A 23,477-nucleotide genomic window follows, 5' to 3' on the forward strand; every position below is an offset into this window, starting at 1 on the left:
TTCCTGCTGCTGCAAATTGTGATTTTTAAGGAAGAGACACACTTTTCTTTACCTTCAGTTGATGTATAAAGGCTTTTGAGACCAGTGGGTAACTTGGAGCACGACGCTGATTATACTGTCTGTCTTTGCAGGTGCTATCTGAATCTTCTTCCAAGTCAGGAGGTTATCGCCTCTTCAGCACTTACTCCAGGCAGTCTTCGGAGATGAAGCAAAGTGGCTTAGGTACTGTACTTGACCTGTAACCAGCCTGCTCACCTGTACCTCTGTATTTCTGTGGGCATCTGTCTGTCTCTCCAAATATACATCTGGCTTAAGTTCCTTGTACGTCTCTGTGTGTGTGTTATGTCTTCTTTCAGTGTTACTGTTTAGAGCACTGTAGAGACTATCTTCTTGTATTTCCTTTCCTGTATGATCTTCTCCTTCAACTTCTAGCAAAAGAAGATGCACTTTTCATCCTTTATAGTGTGGGAACAACAGAGCAAGCTGCGTGCTTGCAGGTTGGCCTTCTGGTTCCATGTTGCTGTCATTTGTTACACCAGTTCTGAACTTAGTAGGAAGAAATGATTTTACATGAGAACTAGCGTGCTTTCTGCTCTGAAAAACGGTAGTTTATGTGTAAAGCTGCTCTTCGTGTAAGACTATTGTATTTCTACGTTTGCTTCATAAAGATCTCTTGTATGGAACAGGTCTGTCATCTGCAGCGGTGTTTGACAGCTCTCTAACTGAGCTGGAATCCCTGGTTACCCATTCTTTGCATGGTAGCCAGCGGAAGAGAATATTTTGGGGCACTTGGTGTTCTCTGCCCGTCCTTGAGAGTACCATTCCCTGTCATCCTAACCTCAACTATGTCTTAATAGTTTAAATTCTTACTGAAATATTTTTGATGAAGCAAGATGTATTTGGAAACGGAAAAGCTGTCTTTGCTGTCATGAGGTTCAAAGATAGCTGTGAAACCTAGATTTTGCAGATGACTAATAAGCACCAGGAGGTGGAAATGCCCAAGTTATGCCCACTTTCTTTTTATTTAAAACCATTTTGCATTATGGCATGGCCGTAGACTTGCAGTAGTTCTGACTCATCAGTTCTTCACTCTGTTACGTGGACATCTTGCAGCCAAGAGATTTCTGAAAGGCCCAATCATCTCTTGGTCACTTTTGAATGAGCTGCTTCTTTGGAAGCTGGTTCTTACCAAGTAAAGGGAATTTTCTTCAGAGTGGTTAGGAAGTATCCCTGGAGTCTGCCAGCTATGCTCCCAGCCAGCTGGGAGAAATCTAAGAAGGGATGGCTGATGCGTATGATTTTCATAAAGGCACAATAGCCTTGGCCATGGTGGTTTTTGAATTTGCTATTTCATACGGTGCATCTGCTTACTTCTGCCTCTCACAGACCACCTGCAGCGTTAAGCAAGCTGTAACGGACTGCCTTGCTTAGGCTTGAAGAAACCTGGGGTTATTCTGTGAATCCGTGTGAATCAATGTGGGAATTTCTGAGATGGCCCACAGCCAAGGAAGTGCCTCTGCTTGGAGAATTGCTGAGTACATGAAATGCTTCGTGCAAACTGTCTCTACTGTTTGGAGCTCTGGAAAGCAGACATCACAGCCTATTTACTACAGCCTTTTCCAGGCTTCTGAGGAATGTCTGTTTTGGCAATAGAGAAGACTACTGCTCTGCTGGACCCCTGTACAGTGCTGCTTTTCCTGACAACAGAATTTGAAATGTGATCCCAGCAGGTTTAATTTCAGGTTCTTGCCTGACTTGCCTTGCTGGGAAGCTTGTGCTGGTCACTCTCCCAACTGTGAATGGCTGCAGAGACAACTGTGAGCAGGAACTGATAGACCTGATCTGTGACAGCAGACCTCTAGCTGGGTACTCAGTCCAGCCATCATTCTCCTCTATAGTCGTCTTGCAGCAGGCACAGAAGGGTTGAGCAGAAGGGATCTGTGGTGCAACACCAGCTTGCACCATCCCTGGTTATTAGGATGTCTGTGTTTCTGTGAATTTCTCTTAACCTGGGAACTGTTAAGAAGAATGACGCCTCTTTACCTGTAAAAGTGAAGCTCTTTGAGGAATCTTCCCAATTCTTTTCCTGCTTGTTTTGTAGAAATCTAATTTCTTCCCCCTCTAGGATCTGAAATGTGCTTTCTCTGTGAGAAATAAGAGAGCTCATGAGAGCTTGAACTTTGGCTTTAATACTTGTCTCAGAAGCTGTGCTGTGAGCGGGCTCACTCAAATACTACCTGCTGTTTCTGAGCTTTGCTGAAGTTGAGCCTGTCGCCTGTTGCCTGACCGGCTGCCACTGTCTCTGGGAGAATGTCTGTTCAGGTGTAACCTCATATGTTTAGGCATGCAGGAATGGGGCGCAGGACAGAGCTCCTGTAATAACCCTGCTGCCACGCCTGCCAGAATTGTGTCTTTACTGTAATTTAAAAAAGTGCCTTGAAATGTCTGTTTGGAAAAGGGGTGGGCTGCAGCTTGCTTTGTCTGTGCCACGTGGTGCTTTGGAGTATGCCACGTTTTTCTGGGCAGGAGCAAGTGCAGTATTGTGGATTGTCTGCCATCGTGTGTATGCTTCTAGCTTGAGGAGCCTCGGGAAGTTTCAGTGCCTTTCTTTGTGTGCAAGAACACTTCAGAATGGGGTAAAATCACTTCTTGCTGTTTGAGCCATAGAGGTGGTGTATTGCCAGTGGGCATGAAGCTTTGTGCTGAGACTCCCTAGGGAAATAAGGGATGTCCGTTTTCTAAACATCTGAAACATTGAATGTGCATCTGAAAATTAAATACACAAAGATCCAGCACATGTAGTAATTTCTAGCAAATGTTGCTGCATCTTAAATCCAAGTGGCTGATATACCATTATGTTCTTTAGGATGCGTGTGTGTGTTTGCTTTGGCTACAGTGGTCTCCTTGAGCTCACTGCAGACAATTGCTGTTGTCCATAGAGTCATCTTCGCAAATTCTCTTCTGGCTTAAGGGTGCTAACAAAATGCCTCTGTCTGCTGTGGGATAGCAGAAACACTGGGGTATCCTTAGCTTAATGGTTAGTGGCACGAGGTTGCTCAAGATAGAAGGTCATAAAATCCTTCTGTTCCATTTTTATCTGCTAGAAAATGAGTCTGTTGGGGGGGGTTTGTTGTTTGTTTGTTTTGTTTGTTGGTTGGTTGGTTTTTAAGCCATGGAAGGACGATTTGGAGCATCATCCTGGCTGCTGCTTGACAAAATTTTGTTCACATTCTGACAGATTCCAGTTGATGCTGAGTTAGCACTGAGCCTCAGTTTAAGGCATTAGGAGGAAATTCTCAGAGCTGTGTATCAGTCACCCTGCAGGCAAGAGTCCTTTGCCTGTCTGTCCAAGGATGCGTGTGTGCTAGTCAGTCCTGTGGAAGGCTACCAGCAGTGTCACAGTGGTGGAGCAGCTTAAGTTCAGTGCACACGAGAACCCTTTTGGTCATCCCTGCTGTTCCCAGGAGCAGATATGGTCAGCTTAGACTGAGCTTCACGTGAATAGCTCAAAACTCAGGATCTGTGTGTTTTCTGCAAAGCAGCTCTGGCTATAAAGGGGCTTTGCAGAGAAAGAGCTGGGGTCCTGAAGAGCAGCGAGCAGCATGTCCTTACACCAGAGGCCATGGGCATGCTTTGCTGGGTTAGCAGCACAGCTGCCAGGCTGAGGGATTTGGTTCTTTCCCTCTGTTCACCTCTTGTGAGGCTGCGTCTGAAGTACTGCTGTCCTGTCCTGGGCTCCCTAGTGCACGAAAGGGGTGGGTGTAGTGGGTGTAAGCCCGTTAAGGGGCAGTGGAGGTGAATGGGGGCTGGAGCACGTGTCCTCGGAGGAGAAGCTGAGAGTGCGGGGCTTGTTCAGCTCAGCAGCTGTGTGGAGTGGAGACCTTAATGCTGTTCAGCCACCTAAATGGGAGATTACAGAGAAGACGGAGACAGACGGTCCTCCAAGGCGTGTGGTGATGGGACGAGAACCAACAGACACAAGTTGCAGCATGGGAATTTCCAGTTAGCTGGGAGGAACAGATTATGTACCATGAATGTGCCAGATATTGGAACAGGGGCCCAGAGAGGTTGTGAAATCTCCTTTCTTGGAGGTATTCAAAACTTGACTGGACAAACCCTAGCGAGCTGATCCAAGCTGGCCCTGCTGGGGCGTTGGGAAAGAAGCCTCCAGAGGGTCCTTCCAACCTAAATCACCTAAATGATGCTGCATTTTAGAATCAAGAGCTGCTTGCAGTATAGGCAGGATCTTGTTAACAGTAGTAACAATTGCACTGTTCCAGTTAAATTCTGATAGGCAGTGTCAGGTTTTTTGCCTTGGCAGACAAGGTAGAACAAGCTCAACCTGCTTGTTTCTGGAAGCCTTTGGTATGTGGGAGTAGTGTTGTTTGTAGCAGTTGTATTCTCAGTACAGAATGCAGCATCAAGACCGTTTAGCAGAGAATTTATAGCAAATCTGTGGCTTTGTCTGGCCTGTAATAAGGTTTTGTCTCACTCACAATTGCTTTCCTCAGTCAAAAGAATCCTGTGTCAAGTGCCTGATATTCCCGAAATATCAGGTAAAGTCAAGTCACTCCACAGAACGCTGTGCCTTGGAGAAGCAAACACCAGCAGCTGCCAGAGCCACCGCTGTTCGGTTGCCCTTCCATGCATGCGACCGTCCTGCATGCCATGTTCCTCGCCGCAGGGTACGCAGAGTCCCACGCTGTGTGTGCATCTGCTGCTTTGCAAGGGCAGTTCATGGAACAGTCGGACCTGCTCTGGAGGAGCAAGACGTGACCAAGTGGATGTGAAATATCACCTGGGCAGCAGCTCGTGAAAGAAAGCTCTCTGTCACATTGCTTTCCTTACTGCTTGACAAAGTGATTAATCCACATTTGCTGATCGACAGATCAAGCAGTCCTTTCTTCTTCTCCTTGTCCTACAGAAAAAGGAGCTTTTCAAAGAGAAAGGGCAGAAGAGCAGAGACATGAAGCCCTGTGACATGAGCATCAGTGATTTGGCATCTTGGCTTTTCTGACATGAGTATGTAGATTTGCTGACTGGAGGGTGTCAAGGTGTTTCTCCTAGGCCAGGGCAAGAAAGGCAAATAGAAATAAACCCCTGCATGGAGTTAGGAACTTGCCTGGTGCTGAGTTTTGGGCTGCCTGTTGTGCATTTGGCACCACTGAATTTAGAATGGGGAATACTGCCTGCCCATGCTCCCTGGCGTCATTTTTTTTCCTGAGATTGCCTGCGAAGTGGCCAGTTCATTCCTTATTCTTTGACTAACCCTGCTTTTCTGTGGTTGCATGCAGTGGAGATGTAATACTAACACCTTCCATGCCTTTCCAGGGTCACAATGCACCGGCCTGTTTAGCACCACTGTGCTGGGAGGCTCCTCCAGTGCCCCCAACCTCCAGGACTACGCACGCAGCCATGGCAAAAAGTTTGCCAGCAGCCTGACATACAAAGACGGTATGTGTGTTCCCTGTGCAGAAGGTGGTTAATTTGTGGACTTTGGTGTCTCAGGATGCTATTGAGACAAAGACTTAGACTGCTAAGAAGAATGACAGTTGAATGTGTATATTCATCGCATCTACAGTAATGCATTTTATCATATCCCAAGAAATCGTGATCCTTGCTAGGACAAGACAGGAGCTGACATTGTGCGAGGAGTTTAGTGCTGGGGTCTGATTTTGCTCTGCCATTTTAATAGTACTTGCTGTCGTGGAGGAGGATTTATTGGTCCAGATATTAAATAGGTTTGTCCTAGTGTGGAAATGCAGTGCACCACATCGTTTTGCTTACCTTGGTGATCTTGCTGATGCTAAACGAAGCTTTTGTGGAGACAGTAATCCTCACCCTGCGGAAGGTGGAGCCATCCCAAAGGCAGAATGGTGTGCTTGGGGGTGGGTAAGGCTGGGCACACAGAAGAGTCCAGGGTAGCTGTCAGAAAGGAAGTGTAATGTGCCTGAAATGCTTGAGGTAAGTGGGATGCTTGGATGAAATACTGCAAAAGGACCAGGAGGTCTAGTTATTGTGCAGTTCTGCAGAAACTGCCTCAAAGTGCAGCAAGACAATCTGGTAACATGTGTTTGGGTCACTAGCATAAACGTTGCCCAATGCACGTGGGTGAAGGGGTGTTGCCAGGTGTGGATCAATCCGCAGTTAGTACTAGTGCGTTACGCATTGGGAAGCAGAGAGAGTGTTGCTATTTTCCAGGAAACTGGAGCACAGGGAAAGACTGAGGTATCTGGGGGAGCTGCAGGGGTGTGATGCACAGAAGTGTCCACTGTGATCCCGATAGGAAAGGCACTACTCTGTGAGCAGTGATTCACACACTGTTTGTTGGAAGGCTGAGTTGAGCAGCGTTGAACACACTGCTCCCCGGACAGGCTCTGCACAGCGTGCTGTGTCCTGGTTGGAAACCCAGCTGATGCTGCACAACTCGGGCTTCCCAGCATCTGAACGGATGTAAGATTATCTGTCCTCTCCTATTCCTTCTTGTGTTAGTTCCAACAAATGGTGTTTTAATCAATACTTTACAGAGTTTGAGAGCCTTTCTTACCGGATCATAATGGTCACTAGCACTGGTGGATTACCAGGTGGGGAGATGATTAAGGCAGTAATTTGGGGCCTTTGGGGAAAACAGGACGTTGGTTCATTTGGATTTTTGTCCAGTTTTGAGGCAAGGAAAATGGCATAGCAAATCAGGGTGGAAAGGTGCTCTCCAATTCTCAGACCTGTCGGAGCCTCATGAATGCCACTGTATGGAGACCGTTACGAACACTGGCTTTCTGCGCTGCTTTTCACTGTGTCAGAGAAAGCTGTTGCTTCTCACCTCTTCAGGGAGCTCCCTAGCACACAGCAGGCTGTGAGTGACAGAGACAGGGAGGGTGAGCTGGGAGGATGTTAAACCCTGCTGCACCAGTCTGAGCTGCTTGAGGCAGCAAGTGCTTGCTACTCGTAGGTCCCGGAATAAGCTCGTGGTGTTTGGCACAAGACGGGGGTGTGAATACCAGGAGAGCCGCTGAAAAGGCCAGCGAGGGCTCTGGCTGCTTTCCTTCCACAGCTCTGCAAGCAGCATGAATCCAAGGCAGCACTAATTCTCAGGGAAAAGCATCAAAGGCTGCGTGCTCGGTACCCAGCTGGGAGCAGAGCAGCTCTGGCACGGTCCTGGAGCTGTGCTGCCTTTCTCCGAGGGCTCTGCGGCAGGACGGTGCCAGCAGCTGGCTACTCGCACGCACGGCCCAGAGCAGAGTCCTGCTGCGTTAGCCTCAGTTCAGGGACAAGGTCTCTGCAGCTGAGACGCAGTTGTACCCCCAAATACTTACAAGGCAGGCTTCTTTAACTAGTGTGTGACTAACACAGCCCAGAATTTTTCATCTTTGTTGCACTTTGTTCGTGTTTCTCAGTGTGCTGTGGCACCCTGTGCTGTGGCACCCTGTGCTACCAGCGCCTTGCTGCAATAAGAGCAATTGTGGGGAAGAAGCGAGGGGCTTGGAAAAGCAAGTAGGAGGCAGGAAGGCGTTTAGCTTCTGGGGAAGGAAGTTTGGAATGTGAAACAAACCCTTGATCTGCATGCTCCTGCTTAAGTGAAATGAAATGCTGAACATTGGCATTTAAACCAAGCATCACTAGAGCTGAATACAGTAAGTGACGCAGCAGCTACGCAAGGCTCTTGGCACACGTTTGTGTCAGGGCCTTTTTCACAGACATCAGGCTAATAATGTTTAAAAACCTTCCGATTCCGGAGCACATCTTTGCATGAACTCTCTGGTATTTTTTCATGGCTGTGATGCTTCGAGGTGTGGTGCATGGCTTGTGGCACTTCGTCAAAGACTTGCTCAGGTGAGGTTAAAATGGCCCTTATTTCTGAAGTCTTTCGCTTGGGGCTGGAGTAGGGCTAAGGAACGCTGCAGTGGAAGGTTGTGTCCCTGATGGTGATGTTCTGACGCTGGCGTGTCTGAGGCCGGGGATCAGTCGGCTCTGTCGCAGTGCCGTTTACACTGCTGTGCTGCAAAGCAAGGGGGAGATGTGGGTGGAATGGAGACGGTTACCAGCTGGCTGACTGCAGCTCCAGCACTGGGACACTTGCATGTGTACGGAAGATTGTCTTGCTTTATTTGTTGAGTTTAAAGAAAGAAAAACAGTTTTTAGGGCTGTTGTGCTGGCGAAGGAAGTTGCAGCAAGTTTGAGAGTTGGTTTAAATATCTTATTTGGCCAAGCCAGTGGGTGTAGCTAGAGAAGCACAAGGGGCCGTGGAGCATAAACTGATCCGTGTGTCTCCTGACCTTGGTGTGTGGGGATAGCCATGCAGACCATGTTGTCTAGGTAGAACAGATGCGTGAAACACGAAATAGAAGAGAAAACATTTTCTAATATTTCCTAGAAGTTCCTAAATAACAGCAAAAGGTGTGATTGGCTGGGGTCTCACATCAAATCCTACACACAGATGGTCTGATCTAGGCTATTCTTTCCCGATAGCTGAGGAATTGCCACAGTGGAAATAAACTGGTATTTTCAGCCCTTTTTTTTTGGAGCATATGGAGACTCATCCATGTCTTTTGAAGCTCATCTGTTTGCACCCCGTTAGATGCCTAGAGTCTGTCCTTGCGCTGTCTTTCCGATGTGTGATTCCTATGGCAGAGCTCGGCCTGGGACACGGTCAGGAGAGGCCTGAGGACCAGTCTGGCAGGTGTAGCCCAAAATCTCTTCTGTACTGAAACGCTTTGAGCATCAGAACTGTAGAGGCATGTCTTCATGGGTCTTCTGTTTGTTCCCTAATTAGTTAGCTGATTTAGCTTTAAACTTATAAATAACTCTGTTTAGCTTGCATTGAGAGGATGTTTTGAGCTGCACTTACCTGTGCCAGGGCTCTTCAGTTCCTCTGCAGAGCGGGTGTCGTTGTCCTTGGGCAGAGGTGAACCCCGAGAGCTGCCCTCCCGTGCTGCTTGCTCGGCCACGTGCCCCTGCGAGCATGGCCTGCCCAGCCTGGCACCGGAACGGGCCCGGGCTGCTCTGGGGATGGCTGAAAGTGTGGTGGGAGGAATGAGGTGCTGCATGTGGCTGAGGTCTTGTGGCGACAGGGCAGATGCTGGCAGGGCAGTGCGAGGGAGCCAGGAGGTTCAGCCAGAGGCAGAGAGCGCCCGGGGTGCTGCAGCAGTGCCCACAGGAGCGTGTGTTACGGGGGTCAAGGAGAAGGTGAACCTGAAAGGGAGTTGCAAGCATGTGAAGGCTGGGGGATCCTTAGAAGCAGGCTGTTAACTGAGATGATCTGTTTTTATTTCCTCAGAGCTCTTGTCTATGCCAGCCGTAAAACGATTTTCTGTGTCGTTTGCAAAGCATCCAACTAATGGTACGTTTGCTTCCTTGATTTGACGTTCCCTCACACTTCTAACCCCGTGCTCACATTCAGTTCTCTCTGCACATATTCTCTTCTCAGCCTTCTTGTGGTTCTTCTGTGTCTGTGTATCTGGTGTCCAAACATGCTTCACCTTCCCCCATTGTTTCGTTGTGACTAACTTGTTCATTCATCCTGTTCCTGCTCAGTGGTTCCTCTGCTGTCCCCCAAGGCATCTGTGTCCCAGGTGAAAAAGCAAGAGCAGGGGCTCTGTGAATGGACTCCTAAAGCAGCCTTTAATTCCACTGCTAACATTAAGGCCTTCTTTCACGCTCCCTTTTCAGGGGGTGGGGGCCGGGGGGAGAATACCATTGGATTTTGGGGATGGGGGATATCCACTCCGTGTTCTATAAGAGCATCAGCAGCTTAGGTCCTCAGTTTCTGCCATGCAGATTTGCAGGACCAAAACAAGGATAGCCTGAGGCTACCCATGTGTCACCTGGAAGAGCACAGTCTTCGGTGGGAGAGAAGGAGGTGCTAACAGCATTCCCTCTGTGCATGATGTTCCTCAGCAGAGTCATCTTAGGAGTGCTGGTAGCCTCATGGCTTCCTATTTGCAAACTTGTCTGTTAGGGTGGTCCCTTGGTTACTCCAAGCATGGTGGTGTTGGTGGGGGTAGGCTCACCTGTCCTGCAGATGTTGTCCTGGGAATGGTGTCTCTCCAGAACTTCCACTCATCTGCTGTTGGTGGACAACGCTGCCTTGGGCCTGCCGCCCTCCTGAGGCACCATGCCACCCAGGGTGATGTAACCTGCATCGCTCCTGCCGTGCTGGTAGCTATGAATAGGCTTGATAAAGAAAGACATCTGACAGCGCTTCTGTTGACTCGCTGTCTGTGCTTCGTATTGCTACTAACCTGACACCTGAACTGGGGGTCTTTTGAGGTTAAAGACCATTAGCTCTGTGGTAGCAGGTGCCTCAAACTAGCGTTTCTTATCCAGTTCTTGCACAGAAACTTTTGAAAAGGTTTGTTTCACAGCCCCACTCCTACCTCATGGCTCCTGCTGTTGAGACAAGTTAGAACCAAAGCAGATCACTGAAAGACACCAGGCTAAGCATTTCTGTCTTATGTGATCAAGGCTGCTTCTGCAATCTTGTGGCTTAGTAAATATGAAGAAATTCTGCTCTGCATGATCTGGAAGATGAAAGAAGTTCAGAAGACTGTTATGAAGACCAAAGTTTTGGGAAAGATGAAAGGAGAAGGGGCAGCTAAATGTGGCTTTATTGTTTCAGATATCTGAAGTGAACCTATTTTCTGTGTTTGCTTGGTTTTGCTTTTCCCAGAGTGGCCAACTGCTCGATTTGTTTGTATGTCTGGATACCATCTGAGCTCACGTGGTGTATGTCAGCAGGACGTGTCGTTCTATCTTACCAAGTACCAGTCTTTCCTAAGCCACACTGTAAAGCAACTGCCCCGCCCCAAATACAATAATTGCAAAGACAGAGGTCCAGCAGGTGTGAGCTTGAAGTTAGGCATATTTGGTCTAGGCTTGGCACTGCTTTTAGCAGGAAGGATGTTTAGCCACATGAACCTCTCACCTGAGGATGGAAAAGCTATTCACAGCTCTGCATCTGGATGTGGTTTCAGAAGAGCTGCCTCTCTGTGGTGAAATGGGATGGGTGAACCAGAGCAGTGGCCAAGCACAGCGTCAGGCCAGATGCCTTATGCTCTTGTCTCGTGACTCTTGGGAGCATGACCTGAGTCCTGAGGCTGCATACGTGGAGGAGAAGACATGCCTGCATGCTAGTATCTTGTCTGCCGTGCAAGGATGTTACAGAAGATTGCACAGGGCTGTTCTGAGAGTCTAGAGGGGGGAGGTCAGCACTTCTGTGCCCGCTCTGTTCTTGCACACTCTAAGCACTACGCTCTCAGTCAAACCCTGCTGTCCCCCAGCGTCGCTTTCACAGCCTCCAGGTCGTTTGGTGCCGGGTCGTTTGCTCTCTTCCTTCTGCTGAGGGGCCTGGCTGCGGTTGGGTGCGGGACCCGAACGCTCTGCAGACAGCCTGGATTTCCAGTCTCAGCTGGGGGAGGGCGAGTGTGGGCCTGACCTTCTTATCTAGCCAAACCTGAACTGATTGGGCTTGGAACGTGGCCTAAAAGGTATTCGCTTGTCAGACTTCCACTTGCAGAGATGAAACCTCGCTGCTCAGGGACTGCCCCTGCATTTGGCAGAGGCTGGGCTGGCAGGGAGGCTGGCCTCTGCAGTGTGCTGGGGGGATGTAGAGCTAAGGGTGCCCCTGACCTGCTCACTGCAGGAGGGCTGGGGCTTCAGTGTGGGGTGTGGGTCTTTCCCACCCAGCGGCCGTGGTGCTGGCAGCTCCTTCCCCACATCTCCGCAGTTTCTCTGTCCCCGCTGCACCTGCCCCTCTCCTCTCACTCTGTGGCCCCCTTTCCTCCAGATGTGCTTGAGCACCACCACGTTGCCCAGTTGCTGCGCCGTTTTTCCTCTGACTATGCCACGAGCCGGAACGTCTCCCTGGATGCCACTCTAGCCCACCACCTCCAGCAGTGCTCCTACCACCTGCGCCTCTTCAGGAGCTGGCTGATCTCGGGGCGGGATGACTTGGAGTGTCTTTACGGTACTGCACGCTGCAGCTGCCTCGGTCCCACGCTCGTGTAGCTGAGCAGGGACCACTGTCTGCTTGAGAATGCAAAGTATGCTTTGCTTCTAAAAAGGAAAGCATTTCCCTCACCGCATCCCTTAAATCTCTGGGCTGCTGCTGCAGCAGGCTGTGTGGGCTGTTGCACCCGGCAGTTTTGGAGCCTTAGGCAGCAGCCTTCCCACGGGGAGCCGGGGCTCTTCGTGTGGCTGTAGCTGTGCTCCTTCCATCTTTGGCAATTGTTCGTTGCCTCTTTCCTTTAGCCAGGGCAAGCCCTTAAGCTTCCTTCAGGTGAGATGCTGAGCTCCTACCGGTGTGATGCCCTGCTGACATGATACCCCTGTGCAGGACTCAGGGGGGTGGTGCGCGGTGTCCCGTTATTAACAGAGGAACCAAAGTGAATAGTAAGAGTATGGGAAGAAAGAAGATTAAGGAGATGCTGCAGCTGGTCACAGGGAGAGTGAACTTGCTGCGGAAATTTTGGGGAAGTGAGTGCTTGTGGGGTTGTGTTGTCTCTAGAGAGACCCGGTTAAGACAGGGTAGAAACTGAGCTGCTGTGTGGCTGCATTGCATGGCATCTGTTCTGCCCATCAGGACCTTTGCAGTGTGGCACGTCTCTGGGAGCAGGTAGGCGATTTCTGTATTGAATCCAGGTGTTATAAATCAAAGCTTGCTGCTGTTTGGTGTTGGTCAGCCTCTGGCACAGACGCCAGTCCGATGCATCGAGGTCTCAGTGCTTCTGAGACAAGTAGAAAGATTCCTCTCTGCGAAGGGCAGCTAGGTAGGGCTGGCTGTTAATGTTTACCTTGCACCATAAAACCTGCTTGGTGCATGTGGCTTGCTGAGCTGTGTGGTGTGATGCATGGACCTCCTTTTTCATTCAGACCCATAGGTGGAAGGGGCAGAGACAGTAATAGCTTTTCATGTAGTGAAGAACAGGATCAAGCGTTTTCAGAGCCTGGAAAAGAGAATTTTTCTTACAGTCTGTTTTTTCTTGATAGGACCCTTTCTGTCAAGTAGGGAATTTGGAGATGGCAGTTACTTTTCATATGTAATTAGGACAATCCTTGGTCTCCTAGCAACAAATAGTAAAGAGAAGCAAAATTGCTTCAAGGGAAGAGATGCTGGAAGGAGGCAGACTGCTCCAAAGCCAAAGCTGAGCTTCCCCTGCTGCGGATCTCAGCCATGAGCTCTCATAGGGAGAGGAAATTAACTCAGTGCTCTGGGCAGCAACACGCCAACCGTTGCAGCATGGTGCTGGGCTGCGCAGCCTGCCCTAGTGCAGCCAAAGGTGTGCGCTGCGTTCCTCAGCGTGGCAGCCTTCCCGTGTGGAAGTCAGACCGCTGCAATCAGTGCGTTCGGTCTCGCTGTTCTCTCAGTCTGTCATCAAGCCCCCAGTTAATTAGCGTGTTTGGGATTCCTGCTGGGGTTCTTCTCAGAACAGACGTTTCTCTGGTCTCTGTAGCTGAGAGCCCAACTTCCCCACCTTGTGACAATGACATGTTCCTCTCCTCTCTTCCTTGGCTTTCAACTGTACTTCTATCCACATAAAGAAAACATGAATTAAAAGATGGAATCAGGGAGTTGAAAGTATGCAGTTGGCATCCATCGTTGGAAAGACCAATGCTGGAGCCCTGAAGCAATCTGTCTGGGAACCTCTGCTTCTCTGTGTGGTCATAGCTGGGAAAAAGAGTGTGCAGGAAGTTCACGTTGGTAATGAATTACAGTGGTGCTGAAGCCAAAGGTCAGCTGTGAAGAAACAGAGAGGGCCCCTGTGATGATGAGTGGGCAGTAGAACAGCAGGTGATGTTCAGTGTAAATAACTTTAAATGACAAGGGGAAACAGCCCCACATTCATACATAAACTGGTGGGCTCTGAGCTGACCATCACCACTTGGGATAATGTGGAAAACGTAGAAATTTGCAGTCTGGGGAAGATGTTTGTGATAGTGGTCAGAGTGGCCTGGAGAGGGGTGGTGGGATCTGCAGTTCGTGTCTCCTCCAGGACAGAGCCAGGAGGTTTCTGGTGGAGTGAATAGAGGCAGCTTCAGACGGGAGTGATTTTTTTCCATGCAGAGTGAAAGTCCTCACCACGGTACGTGGGCGTGTTAGAAGCTTCACTGAGTTCAAGGGGAGACTGGAGAATATGGAAGAGGCACATCAGGTTCAGAGCACTTCTGAGCTGCAGGTCACTGGGGTTTGGGGGACTGCTTGGAGGAAGAAACACTACGTGCTGTCTAGTCTCATAGCTTCTTCTGGCACTATGGGCAGAGGTGCTGATCTAGGATAGACCTTTAGGCTGACTGTACGGGCTTAAATTTAGAAAGGCTGGCTAGCAAAAATCCTAGTTCATGTATGTCTTGTGTGTGCATATATAAACACATGCAGATACATGTGGCATATTGGAGTTCTCCCAACGAAATAAGGTTGGACTGACCATGCATGTTGGAGAGGAACTTGCTGAGTGTGCTTTCTCCCATGCCCTTCAGAATCTGTGCTGACACTGGGCAAGTGCTTCTTTACTCCAGAAGAGCTGGCATACAGACCTTTGGCCTACAGATGTTTTGGGGATGTGCCAGGTGCCGTTGGTCTGCCTGTTGCTTTCAGGATCTCCTTAGAAAGGAACAAGCACCCTCTCCACTCCAATGTAGAGTTCACAGCTGGAGAGCTGGGTAGTAACTCCTCAGCTTCTGCTAATCAAATTGTGTGTAGTGATGTTCAGAACTCTCAGGCAAAAACATAATACACAAAAAGGATTGCTTTGGACCAGAAGGACTTCTCACCGAGACTTCCTTGGCCTCTGTCTTTGTCTGTTGGCTGATGGGAGTTCAGCTGCTTTCTACTTGTCAGCCTGCTACAGCAGCAAGTACATTCTCTCTTCTAACGAGTCCACTCTGCTAGTAGAGAAGCTTGCTGTATTTGGGACCTCAGCTCAATCTTAGTAAATCATAGAATGGTTTGGGTTGGAAGGGACCTTAAAGATCATCTAGTTCCAACCCCCCTGCTACGGGCAGAGACACCTTCCACCAGACCAGGTTGCTCCCAGCCCCATCCAACCCGGCCTTGAACACTGCCAGGGAGGGGGCAGCCACAGCTGCCCTGGGCAACCTGGGCCAGGGTCTCACCACCCTCACAGGAGAGCATTTCTTCCTAATATCTCATCTTAATCTACCCTCGTTCAGTTTAAAACCATCCCCCCTCATCCTATCACTCCATGCCCTTGTCAAAAGCCCCTCTCCAGCTTTCCTGTAGCCCCTTCAGGCACTGGAAGGTGCTAGAAGGTCTCCCCGGAGCCTTCTCTTCTCCAGGCTGAACAGCCCCAACTCTCTCAGCCTGTCTTCGTAGGAGAGGTGCTCCAGCCCTCTGAGCATCTTCGTGGCCTCCTCTGGACCCCCTCCAACCCCCTCCATGTCCTTCTTACGTTGGGGGCCCCAGAGATGAGGAACATGCCATTTGGACTACTTGGGAGAGTCAAAACAGGACTCGTAATCCTCTAGCTGGATCGTACCTGCAGTGCTCTCACCTGCAGAACAGCCCTCCAGGCAGCACCGTTCTCTCTGCTGCGGTGTGGGGATGCTGCTGCATTACTGATTCAGAGAGGAGATTCCCCCATAGCTGCTCCCCGACGTCACACACAGTCCCCTTGGATGCCCAAAATAACACGTTCTCGACAGCCTCCTCTGCCTGGTGTGTCCTAAGGTTTTTCCCATAACCAAATCTTGTTTTCTTTACTCTTAACAGGTGGTTTCTTCCTATTTTACTAAACAAAAATTTTGGAGACATAACCATGCTGTACTCCTTGCCTGGAGAAGGTTACAGTTGACTTTGGGTTTTATTTTAGCCACTCTGGCCTGCAGACCCCTGACACGTGCCTCTCCCCGCAGGGCAGGCCTCGCTGTGGAGGCCACGCATTGCCCTCTGCACCCCTAATGCAGCTGGTGTAGTCAAACCTGAATGAAATGACAAATGAGACTTGTTCCTCTGTGGGCTGCTGTTTGAGTTTGGTACAAAAGGAATGGGGTTCTGCCTGATTTCTGGTGCCATTGTCGGCCTCGCAGGCCCTGCAGGCCCCAGGACAAGGGGTGGCCGGGCGGTCAGCACGGGGTGACTGCCAGGCTGGAAAGGCTCCTCGTTTGCCCTCGTGCTTTATTTTTGCTGCCCCTTCCCTGAGGGGTCAGTTCTTTGCCACACGTCCGTGGTGCAGCGTGGTCAGAGCCTTTCCCCGGGGCCGGCGGCTGCCGCCGCGGCACACACCAGGGTCGCGGTCTGTGGTGGTAGCTCCTGCCTTGGCTCTTCTGTGGTGGCATCAAACTGCCGTCAGCCTCCCCACGGCAGCGAAGCGGGTCGAGGGAGGTGTGCGGGGAAGTGGGCTGCCATACACAAATGAGAGGGATGCCCTGAAAACAGGAGTGCTTCACCTTGAGGGGGGAACTTTTGCCTTTTTCTCTCCTTGCTTGAGGCCGGTTCAGTGACACGGTGCTGAGCAGAGCAGCACGAGCAGGTGTGTGGCTCTCTGGGGATACAGGTGTGTCACTTCACATCAGTGGCCTTGTCAGTGTTCCATGTTTCCTTTAACGCTGGACCTTTCATTTCTTCTTATCATCAGAGGAGCGCCCAAGCGCTCACATCCCCATCAGTGCCTCCAGTGTAGCTACGTTGCTTTGCCCTATGTTATATTCAAACTTCTTCCTTTTTTCTTTGGAGACCCCAATAGCTGAGCCAACTTTGGGCCCTCTTAAACCAGATTCTGTTGTGAAGTGACATTAGCCTCATACTGCGCTGCCCCACAACCATCTCCACGTGGCTGTTCGTTAAGTCTTGCCCTCACCCTTTTCCTTTAGCTGTGTCTCCCAGAATGCCTGTGAGAAAATAACGAACAGATACTCCTCCTCATTCAGCATTTCCACTCTAAGGACTTATCAGCAAGGGACGGAAGGGTATGGTATTCTGCCAGTGTCTTACATTTCTTCATCCTAGCCAAAGATTTGGTATCCTTCATGTCTTGAATTGGTGTTTATAGGCCCCTTGTGGCACCTCTCTGGACTGGCTGGAGGGTTTTATCTCCAGTAGCTGTTACAGCAGTGAATGTCTCTGCAGCACTGCAAACTGGTGGTGATCTGGTCTGCAGCCTCCTCATACTGCACGGGGATTCACTCTAAATACCATCGGCTGGCTCAGGCTCCTTGCCTCTTGCAGAACTGGGTTAGCTGAGCAGGTTGGAGCAGAGACTGTCCTGGAGGTGACTGGAACAATGACTACACTTAGCAGATAGTCCAGATGCTCTAGGTCTTCTCCTTAGGTGCTGCCAAGCTGCAGGGATCGGTTTTAGCCTGCCAGCGTGCTGGGCAGCAGTCCTGATGCAGTAGTGCATCAAGAGCTGTTGTACTTTTTGTATTTCAAAGTAGTTTTCCTTCTCTGCAGGAGCAAACCCAGTTCGTTCCCAGGGTCCTTTTGAGCGCCTCGGAGGGAGCTGGGGAGTCACAAAATGGGAAGCCTAAGCTTAAGAAGTTTAGAGGCCTTTAAACTCCAGAGATGCAGAGCAGGAGGACTCATTCCCATATGCCCAGAGACTCGTTTGTTTCTTCCTTGCTCCTCTGACAGTTTCAGATTGGCTTGGTGCCCCAAAGCATTGCCAAGAAGCTTGGACAAAGAGGAAGATGCTTTGCTGTAACACTCCGCTGGCTTGTGCAGCAAAGACTTTACTGTGGATGGTTGTGATGCAGCTTAGCTCTGAGCAAGCGTCTGTTAAATGTTGAGATACGTATTTCTACTAATTCTGGGTTTGCTGGCAGTGGAGTCTTGTTAAGGGGACAAATAATTCAAGCTGCTGCCCAGCCCTTCCTCGGGAAACAGCGTGTCAGGCGTACGGCGGAGGGTCTGCTGTGGGAGAGGGCGGGTCTGCTGCTCCCTGCGTCTGCAGCAGACTCTGTCCCAGGCTGGGCTGTCACCGGTGGTGGGAGTCCTTCCACTGAGACTCTGCTGACTTCCCTCAAGTTCTGTTAAGCTTCTGTAAGGTGTGGCGCGCTGTGCCAAGTTCTCCATCATCACCAGGTATTTCAGCAGAAGGGTCACAGGCTTTGCAGCAAACGTGGCTGCTGCTAGACATGTTCCCTCCTCTTCCCCCTCCTTCTGCGTGTGCCTGGACGCTTGCTTTCAGGACTGTGATTGCATGTGATTGCCTAGTGGTGATTTTCTTGGCCTAGAAGAGGTGACCGTAGGCCTGAGTGTGCCTGTTGTTTGACTCCCAGACTGCCCAGCTCCTCCAGCCACGAGCGGTCCTGCATGGATTCAGGTTGCTGTTTGCTCTATTCATTTTTTGATTGGGTTTCTTTCCAGGTTTCGAAGGCTGTTCCATGGTTCCCACCATTTATCCCCTGGAGACCCTGCACAACTCCCTTTCTTTGCGACAGGTCAACGAGTTCCTGACAGCTGTGTGCAGGAGTTGCAGCGAATCCCATGTCCAGTCTACCGCAGGTACTGGTGAGGTGGGCTTGTCTCTGGGTGAGCCAGAACAGAGTCGAGGCAAGGAGAGCGTTTGGTCAGTCACTGAAACCCATTCCAGGGTGTTCTAGTGAGCTATGGGATCCTGCTCAGAGCCATCCTAGGCCACCTGAGAGACAAGTAATCGGTCAGGTCTGTCTGTGGGTGATAGTGTGGTGATGTGGATGCAAACTCCAGCTTGGGAAGTCTTAGCCTCAGATTCCCAGGAGCTGAGGGACAGGCGTGGCTCTGAATTTGCACTGTTCTTGAGCTCTTCCCAGAGTGCCTGCTCGTGGCTGCTGGGCTGTGAGCCGTTCCTTTATGTCTGTCTCAATATTACTGATGTGTGTATTTTTTTTTCTTGAAGCTTTGTTTGATTCAATGATTGGCAGCCAGATACCAGGAGACCCCTTTATGTCCCAGCAAATCCTGTCATCATCCTCTTTGCCATTGCGCCAGCGGTCGGATAAGCCCCCTTGGTGTGAGTGTGCTCCCTTCTTGATTGGGGTGAATGTGGTGGTGAGGGAGGGAAGTAAGGATGCCAAATGGTGGAAGCCAAGTATTGGTGCTCAGAGTTTCTATGCTCTGCCCTTGAAGGAACAGAAACAGAAATGGGAAGCAGGTAAAAGGGAAAATAGTCATACGCCCTGCAACAAAGCTTCCAAAGAAAGATGCAAAAAGGGACTCTCTAGTATTTGTATATCATGGGGACATCTCTTGGATGGATGCTCTCTCTCCAGACACCCTCTGCTCTGTGCACTAGGGCATGGAGGGCCTGAATGCACTTCATTTTCATCTCAAGTTTTGTGATTCTCCATGACATGACAACTCAGTGCTGGCATGTGGAAATGCCTTCCTTTCCTAAGGAGCCACGTACATGCCTCACCCAGAGCTCCAGAGAGGACAGCTGATCGTCTAGTTCTTCACTTAGAGGCTTTTCTGCAGCTCCTGGGCCTCACTTGTCACAGTCTCTGCAGAGCTGGTGACTGTTAGTTTGTCCCCTTTGCAGACCTGACTGGCACTCGAAGGGGAGAGGGTTCGCCAACAGCTGCACAGCACGTGCCTTAATAACACAAGTCAAGGTCCTGCTCCTCTCCTGGCTGTACGTTCCTGTGCCAGGAGCAGCATGTGTTTGTGTAGGCAGCAAGGCCAGGGAACTGATCTGCCTTAGAACAGTTGTTTAATCTTACCCCCTTTATGGGATGGGATGTAAACTAGATCTGTTCTCTAGTTTTGCTCATCGTACAATATAAGGCACGAATAAGCATTAGTGCAGAAGCAATGTTTCTTCTTCCAGCGGTGACTCTAGCTCAGCATTCAGGGTTTGCGTGTGTCAGGGACCAAGAGCAGCAAAGTTGAAGCTGAGAGTGTTCCGTAATAAAGAGGGAATGAAAGAAACTGCTTTTCAGCTCAAAGCCCAACATCACATTTCACGTTTTGCTCTATAATGACAGCAGAATCCCCTCTTGGCTGTATGCCAGCGTAGCACTGTGTGACGAGATGTAAGTGTGGCATTTATGCTTGAGTTTTCATCAACTGAGCTCCCAGAAACACACCTAGGAGCAACTGCAAGCCCCTGCCAGGTTGCATGGCATGTGGACAACCCTCACCCATTGGCTGTAGAATGGTGGGACTGTGACAGCTTGGGTCTGCCCTGGCATTGGGCTGGGGAAATATCAGCTAAATGTTTAAGATTTTTCTTCCTCTTTGCAGACAGCAGTGGCCCCTCCAGTACTGTCTCCAGTGCAGGCCCATCCTCCCCAACCTCTGTGGACAACTGTGCGCGTTTCAGCTTCACTGAGAAACTTTCCATCAGTCCTCCAAAAAGTGAGGAGCAGCTGCCTAGCCAGTGCCCTGAGCAAGGAGAGAGACAGCCTCCAGGCAGAGGGCTTGGCGTGGAGGTGGGCATGTCTGGGTTGTCGGTGGCGGAGCCAAGTGCCACAGAGACCCTGACCTGGAATAAGGGCCCAGAGCCAGGCAGGGTCCTGGAGCTGTGCGAGAAGGAGCTGGCAGAGGCGGACTCTAACCCAGAGGAGAAGAGCGTGGTGGAGCTGGATGAAGAAGAATCAGATGGGGAAATGTTAGAGCCAAGTAACACAGGGAACGCACAGCGTGGTGCAGGGTCTGATATAAGGCTGGCTGGGGAGACAGTGAATCCAGGTGAGGGGTATACAGGGGCAATGAGTGGCCTGGGTCAGTCAGGGCTGTCCGAGGAGATCTTGGTGCCCTGTGAAGAGGAGCTGCTGGGAGAGGCGTTGGACCCAGAGCATATGGGCAAGGAGCTGCTGGGGCACAGTGCTCCATCAGGTCACCCGTGCCAGGTGCAGCCACCACCTCCTGAGAAATGTGTGGAGGAGCCGCAGCCGCTGTGTCGGGAGGATCAGCAGGACTAGCTGGACAGCACGCTGCAGGCCATTCGAGCCTTGAGGCAGCCCAGCTTCCTGCACAGCGCCTCAGGCAACTGGCTGTCCACAGCACGAGCCGTGTCCCAAGGCCACAGGACTCAGGGGTGTGGAAGAGCCTGCTCTGCTCCTCCACAAGCCAGCTCTTTGCCATTCGGCAAGAGACAGTGCCCCACCTGCCTTGTTAAAGGAACAACAAAGGCAGTCTTGGTACTGGCGTGGCACCTCCATGGAGCAGGGACATGGGGCTGCATTGGTGACCCAAGGGCTGTGTGCTCGCTGGGACAGCAGAGTTAGAGGATTGGGACAGCCAAGGCTTTTGGGGTGGTAAGTCCAAAGGGGACAGATGCTCCCTTGCAATTTTTTGGCCCATAGCCTTCAGAAAGGCATTCAGGGCCCAAAGTAATCTGCTCCGTCACAACCACCAACCTCCTCTTTGTTCCTTCCTTCTTCCTCTCTCAATTCCCAGCACTGACCACCAAAAACAGGTCTGGAGAGCCCATGGCAGGAAGACTAGGGGAAGCAGAGAGCATTCTGAATGAGTGTGGGAAGGAGAGTAATGAGAGGATCAGGTTCAAGGCTGCCACTTGCAAGAAAAACTACTCTTTGGTGCGGACTTGAACGTTTTCCTGCGGGGCTGGGGCAGGCAGGAGCCTGGGGGTCCAGCCTGAGAGAGGTGGGCAGGGAGGACACACACGGGTTTTTTTTTTCTAGTCCCCAAGGGTCAGGCAGGGTACAGCTCTGAAGTCTTGGTGACAGAAAGAAAAGAAACTGCTATTTGAACAAATCAGGATTATTAGAAACCAATAAGGAGAAATTTTTATTATATATAAAATGGAAAGTATTTAATACATATTTATGTAAATGACTTGAGAGCACAAGCCTGAGGGCACGACTGACACGGGTGTCCCTGCCCCGTCCTGAGCGCAGGCCAGGGCTGTGCCTCCGGCGCCTCCCGTATTTATGGACGTGTCTGTGTGTTTGTCTGTAGCTAGGATCTGTGTTCTTGTGAAGCTGTGCCCAAAGATCTCTGCGCCGTGTTGTGATGATGTGTGTTCACAGTAAATCCATGCTGTGGGTCCGGCCTCTCTGTCTCTCTCTTTCTCTCTGATGCTGACTTTGTGGCAGCGTGTGTGTGCCTGGGACAGCGAGCCCTGCTCGTTCGCCGCCCTCCGGGAAGGGAAACTGTGGCTGAAGTCACAACTGAAGTGAGAGCACAGGCGTGGGGCTTTGCTCAAGAAGGCCAGACACCTCTGTTTTCCTCCATAGAAGAACTGGTTATACTGGGGAAGAGGTCCCGGCTTCCTGGGTCCCAGGGCGGTTTGCGGCAGAACGAAGATGCTGGGGCAGCGTGTTCAGCTCCTTTCACTTGATCCACACCTTCCTGCCACTTCCAAGTATGTCCTGGCTACTGTGTCCTCTTCCTCATGCCTGATAACCCCCAGCTGCCCGTCTGGGTATTTAAGAAAGGCCGTGGTGACTTGCCCTGGAAATGCAGCAGTCGTAGAGCTGCCTGGAGAGCAGCTGGGCTGGGAGGAAGCCTGGGCCCCTCTTCCCCAGCTGCCGGTGCCAGCCTGCTCCCGTGCGGTGTGTGCCAGGGTCTGGGGGCAGGGTGAGAAAGCCCTCCAGCTTTCACCGGCAACCCGGCATTGAGGCCTGGAAGAACAGAGACCCCGGCCAGTGCCTGTCGTGCCAAGGCCAGTGCCTGCAGCGTGCCCCTGCCCCGAGAGCTGCCTGTGGGAGCGTGGGAGGCAGAGCCGCGCTAGATCCCACTCGCACCCTCTCGCAGGGCCTGTGCCCCCGATCCTGCCGTCCTGCCTGCACCCAGCATCAGTCGTGCATGGTGCCTGCCACGCCAGCACGGCTGCCCCAGCGGCGGGGTCTCGGCCCCGCAGGGCTTCTGCGTGTTTCTGTCTGGGGGAGGCAGCGCCCGCCTCTGCCCCATGGAGCGGGGACCCCAGCCCAGGCCTGGGCAGGGTGGTCGCCGTGATGGACCCGGCCTCGCCTGCCACAAGCTGCCGTTGCGGAATGGGGCACGGCTCCTTCAGCAGTGGCACAAGCAGGGCACGGAGCAGCGTCTGGTGGCTGAGGGCCTGGCTCCCGGGTGCTCACTCCACACAGCCGGGAGCTCGGCACTTCCCGGGCCTGGAGCCTGCTACGGGATGGTGGCTTTACTGCGTGCGAGTGCCAGGCAGATCTCCTGCCTGTCCGCTCCCCCTGCGCTGTGAGACAGCGGCCGGGGATGCTCCCAGAGCCAGCTGCGTTCCTGCCCAGCAGCGCAGGAAACCGGACTCGGTGCCAGGGGAGCCCCAAGGGCACTCGAGTCAGGAACCCTTTCCCCAGAGAAAGCAGCTGCTGCTGCAGTGTCCTGTTCTCCCACGGGGCAGCGGGCAGGGGCAGTGCAGCTGCTGGGGTGGCACGGCATGGCACAGCATGGCACAGGCGCTCGAGAGCTGCTGCTGCCAGACAGGCCACGTCCTCTGAGCCCTGAATGGCCGTTCCTGCGAGGCTCTGAAGGCCATGGTCTGCAAGAAGGTTGAATTCCTGGGTAGATTGCTGCTATTCACAAGAACCACTGTTATTTGTAATGTTCCCCAATCTTTGGCCCATTT

At 51.3% G+C, this 23,477-nt stretch overlaps 1 protein-coding gene across 11 annotated transcripts in view; it reads left to right on the forward strand.

Moving 5' to 3' along the window:
- Positions 1-21,949, forward strand: part of PPIP5K1 (diphosphoinositol pentakisphosphate kinase 1) — a 46,856-nt gene extending 24,907 nt beyond the window's left edge. For 7 of the 11 annotated variants that reach the window (XM_068410962.1, XM_068410969.1, XM_068410966.1 and 4 more), the window contains 7 exons: positions 132-222; positions 5,332-5,454; positions 9,275-9,337; positions 11,783-11,962; positions 18,320-18,457; positions 18,831-18,944; positions 20,177-21,949. In XM_068410962.1, coding sequence (XP_068267063.1) covers positions 132-222; positions 5,332-5,454; positions 9,275-9,337; positions 11,783-11,962; positions 18,320-18,457; positions 18,831-18,944; positions 20,177-20,856 — 1,389 coding nt within the window. In that variant the 3' untranslated portion in view covers positions 20,857-21,949. The remainder of the gene's footprint in view (positions 1-131; positions 223-5,331; positions 5,455-9,274; positions 9,338-11,782; positions 11,963-18,319; positions 18,458-18,830; positions 18,945-20,176) is intronic. The other 4 variants (XM_068410967.1, XM_068410972.1, XM_068410971.1 and 1 more) reach the window with 4 other exon arrangements.
- Positions 21,950-23,477: the final 1,528 nt, after the last annotated feature.

This window comes from Nyctibius grandis, chromosome 11, assembly GCF_013368605.1.
Source record: "Nyctibius grandis isolate bNycGra1 chromosome 11, bNycGra1.pri, whole genome shotgun sequence".
Lineage (NCBI taxonomy): Eukaryota > Metazoa > Chordata > Aves > Nyctibiiformes > Nyctibiidae > Nyctibius > Nyctibius grandis.